At 35.2% G+C, this 4,591-nt stretch overlaps 1 protein-coding gene across 1 annotated transcript; it reads left to right on the forward strand.

Annotated features, from left to right (window-relative positions):
* The first annotated feature begins 200 nt into the window (after positions 1 to 200).
* On the forward strand, positions 201 to 4,087 carry LOC18100473 (putative glucose-6-phosphate 1-epimerase). Its single transcript, XM_006381715.3, has 8 exons — positions 201 to 455; positions 1,082 to 1,156; positions 1,857 to 1,913; positions 1,990 to 2,144; positions 2,285 to 2,425; positions 2,839 to 2,941; positions 3,025 to 3,124; positions 3,653 to 4,087. The coding sequence occupies exons 1-8, from the start codon at positions 354 to 356 to the stop codon at positions 3,865 to 3,867; spliced, it is 948 nt and encodes a 315-aa protein (XP_006381777.1). The 5' UTR covers positions 201 to 353; the 3' UTR covers positions 3,868 to 4,087.
* Positions 4,088 to 4,591: the final 504 nt, after the last annotated feature.

A 4,591-nucleotide genomic window follows, 5' to 3' on the forward strand; every position in this document is an offset into this window, starting at 1 on the left:
CATTTAAAAAATAAAGTAAATAAAAGAACCAAAAAGAGTAACGGAAAAAAGAGAATGAACAAAAAGAGTCAAAGGACTAGGTACTAATATATAAGTATATTGAAACTCCAGGGACACACTTCAGCCAAAAAAGAGAGGAGAAATGCAGCACTGGCAGTATCGTTTATTATCAGCAAACCACTCAGCAAACAAAAAAAAGAAAAAAAGAAAAAAAAAAGGAAAATACACAGAGACACAGAGAGGGGTTTGTGTATATATATATAAAAAAAATTCAAGAAAGAAGGAAGAGAAAATAATAAGAAAAAGAAAAATAAAGACAAGAAGTGCGAGAGAGAAGGAGAGGGAGGGTGAAAATGGCGGCTAGTGGTAGCGAGAGAGTAGCGGTGGAGTTGTGTAAAGGCATCAACGGCCTTGATAAGGTTGTGCTCCGCGATCCACGTGGTTCTACTGCTGAGGTATTATTCACAATAAAAACCCCCACCTTTGATGATTTTTTTTTTTGATCTGATCTGAAATTGTTGAAAAAAAAATTTATGCTGAAAGATTTAATTCAAGATTGGATTCTATTAATCTTTTGTATTATAATAAGAAATGCATTAGGTTTTAGGATAATTCTTAAATTAAAACAGAAAGTATTAAGTTTAGGTTGCTTGTTTTTGCTTACTTTTTAAAACTGTGTTTGCACATCAACTTTCCTCCTTGGATTTATAATGCAACTGTTTCTTTGTTTAATTTTTACTTTGTTTAGTTGTTTTTGATGATTTATCAAGTAAAGCGACTGAAAGATTTCCTACTTGGATTTTTCGTACAAATTATGAAGTGATAGTTTCCATTTGAATTTTGATGAAACTAAGATCTGTGGTGTTTAGGACATCTTTGGCATATGCTCTTTAATTCGAGAAAACCGTAGATTGGATCGGGTGCTTTCCATCTAAAACAATATCTTGATCATGGAGAAAATTTTAATGTTGTTGAGCCATGCATAATCATTGTTTTATCGTTCAGTTTTGGTCAAGAAAGACAAGCATTCAAGTTTTGTTTTCTGTTTAAATCAATGATGATATGTTTCTTGTTTCTCCAGGTGTATTTGTATGGGGCTCACGTGACATCCTGGAAGAATGACCACGGGGAGGAGTTGCTTTTTGTCAGCAGTAAGGTGCATGCAATATTATAATTACTTTCTCCCTCCCTTCATTGTTCTGCATGTTTCATTCTGGGATTTCATGAAATTGTTTCCCATTATTAATCCTGAAGCAAAAGTTTTTAATATTTCTTTTCTGTAATATTTGTTACAAACCATTAATTAGATGTAAAGAGTGGTTGAGAAATAAAAAAGTACATTGTTTCCATCCTTAAACTAGAATAGTGGTGGACACTCTTGCACTATGGGGGTGTCCTCTACTCAAACTATCACTTCCAAAAATATGCTCAAAGAAAACGTAGAACAGGGACATTTAAATCGTTTCACAAAATGATAGAGTATTTAATTACATCTTTCACATTCACCAGGCTGTGTTGAGCTTTATTGTTTTGCTAGAAAATAAACCTCTGATTGCATTAGAAATTCAGTCACAGGCGTTGGTTCTCCTTTTTACTGTAGTGAATGATATTGTTTAGAGTGAGTTAAATCTACTTTTCATACATTGGATGTCTTGCCATATTTTGCTGCTTTGGATTTTTGTATTTCTTATGCTGTTATCACAATATTTTCATGTTCTTAGTCACCGCTGTGCTTGGATGATATGAGAAAGGTTAATTGACCTGTGAGATATTTCCTGTGATACTTTGATCTCGGTCCTCCCCTCCCAAATACCATATGAAAAAATCAAACTGACAATAATTAATGTCTTGTGCAGGCAATATTCAAACCTCCAAAGGCAATTCGTGGAGGCATTCCGATATGCTTTCCTCAAGTATTTACTTACTCTGCAACTTTTCTTTTTCATTTTTTCAATTTCTTTGCTGAGAAAGCTTGCTCTGAATTTGCAGTTTGGAAGTCAAGGTTCCCTTGAGCAGCATGGATTTGCCAGGAATAGGTTTTGGAGCATTGACACCGACCCACCTCCATTTCCCACAAATTCTAAGTCCTTTATTGATTTGATCCTTAAGCCTTCTGAAGAGGATATGCAGAAGTGGCCTAACAGGTGAAGTCATTTAAACTTTTACCCCTTGGATCTTTATTTAGCAATATAGGTTCTAGAATCTTTATTATCCTTTCCCCACTCCTCATTCCCAATGGGATAGACGAAGTTACTTATTAGATCATCTTTCTCTTTGCTGTTAGTTATGAGTTCCGTTTGAGGGTAGCTTTGGGAACCGGGGGAGATCTGATGCTGACATCTCGCATTAGGAATACCAATGCTGATGGAAAGCCATTCACTTTCACATTTGCGTATCACACTTATTTCTCTGTCTCAGACATCAGGTATTAATTAACTTGCTGTATCCTTCCTGATATTACTAAAATTGCATTGTATTTCTATTTACATTTGCAGATAGCTTTAATCTCTCAAAGTAGAAGTTGCAATTTTCTGCATTATGACAGTATCTGTCTTCTATGATGTAGTTGTTGCTTGCATATTTTAAATTTATTCCCTTATTTACCATTTAGATTCTTGATCTGAAAGTTTGATCTTGTCTTTGACAATAATATGTCATGGAATCTGCTATAACATTCTGTTGCTTGCAATGTGTTTTTGTAGCCATAAGAAAATTTTTGTTGTGGTATATTTTTCAGGAGTCTGTCTTCTAGCATGCTCTAGAAGGATATTTTTGTGCATATTTTTTTAGTATTCTGTTAGTTAGAACCCCTTCTAATTCTTATTTGCTTGTTTTCAGTGAAGTGCGGGTTGAATGTTTAGAGACACTAGATTATCTTGACAACTTGCAGAACAAGGAACGATTTACTGAACAAGGGGATGCCCTAACGTTTGAATCAGAAGTAGGTTAAGGATACACGTTTCCCTTATGCTTGTGTTCTTCTGATTGCAATGTTTTTTAACTTGTGCATTTACAATTATATAGGTTGACAAAATATACCTTAGCACTCCTACTAAGATTGCTATTCTGGATCACGAAAAGAAGAGAACCTTTGTATTACGCAAAGATGGACTTCCAGATGCTGGTAAACTTGACATTCTTGTTAACCTTGTTAAATTTGAGGGATCTTCGAAAGAGCAAGGATCCTTTTTTCCCCTGGGTGTGAATAAAATAGCATAGCCAATGGAGTTTTTAAAAACATAGATACAAAATCCTCTCATGTTTATTTATCCTTCTTAACATGTTTTTAGTTTTCCATAATGATGTTACAATGTCCTTTTCAATTTATTCCCTGGCTAGCTTCTTCCTACTGTCAGTTTTTTGACCATTGCTGTGTGTATCCAAATTCATTCAGAACCTATTTACCTTACAAATGGGAAAATAATTGACCATGCATAGTTCTAATCCATGTCTATTCATAATTTTATATCCTAAATTCCAATGTCCAAGTTTAGAAGTTAAGTTACAGATCTTAAGTGTACCTCTAAAGAGGGTGGTATTCTCTCTAGACTCATGCTTCGTCTTATGAGGGGCCCTCTCCTTACTCCAACGTAGCAGTTAAGAGTTGTTTCTACTCTGGCATGTTAGCTTAATTTCTTTTGCTTGCATTTAGTGGTATGGAATCCATGGGACAAGAAGGCAAAGACTATGGCTGATTTTGGAGATGATGAGTACAAGCATATGCTCTGTGTGGAGGCTGCTGTGGTTGAAAAACCCATCACGCTAAAACCTGGTGAGGAGTGGAAAGGAAGACTGGAACTTTCTGCTGTTCCTTCCAGCTATTGTAGCGGGCAACTTGATCCACAGAAAGTTCTTCAGAGCAGCTAAAAAAGGATCCATGGTTTTGATATACATATTTTGTACAGCTTCTTTGGTTGAAAGTTTAAACACAGTACTCTGAATGTGTAGTTGGTGCCTTTGAGGACTGGAATTCACTCACTTTTATGTTGATGGATCAAGTATGCTGTGCTGTGCTGTGCTGTGCTTGAGAAGACGTTGTGTAGAAATTTCCATACATCATTGAAATGAGATGGTCCGTCCCTTTTTACTTCGTATTTGCATTGAAATGATTTGCAAGCATGCTTGCATCAATAAATATATATATATTTTTTTATCATTAAATGGTATTACTCCAAAGAATATTGTAATAAACTCATTGCTTTTCTCTTCAATAAATAAATTAATAAAGAAGGATGATATATTTGCCTCCATTGTGCTGTTTTCTGCATGTAGATGATTTGTGACATCAAATTCATAATGAGATCCAATAATGATAATATCACATCAAAAGCTTTTAACCTTTTCTTCTCAAATTATAGGGTGCCTCTGGACAATAATCTCTGAGTTCATATTGAAAAAAAAGAATTTCTTGAAGTTGATCTTGGCGCAACCTACGACAATGTGCACATGCGATGGGCAATAATCAAGAAATATGTGAGCTGAAAAAATATTAATTATTTATTCTTTTTTTAGTTTAACGTGGGTGTCCGGGCCAGCTTGCACGCACCTTGACTAATCCCACGGGCCCTGAAGTTAACGACCATGTAAGCCT

The sequence above is a fragment of the Populus trichocarpa genome, chromosome 6 (genome assembly GCF_000002775.5).
Source record: "Populus trichocarpa isolate Nisqually-1 chromosome 6, P.trichocarpa_v4.1, whole genome shotgun sequence".
In the NCBI taxonomy this organism is placed as follows: domain Eukaryota; kingdom Viridiplantae; phylum Streptophyta; class Magnoliopsida; order Malpighiales; family Salicaceae; genus Populus; species Populus trichocarpa.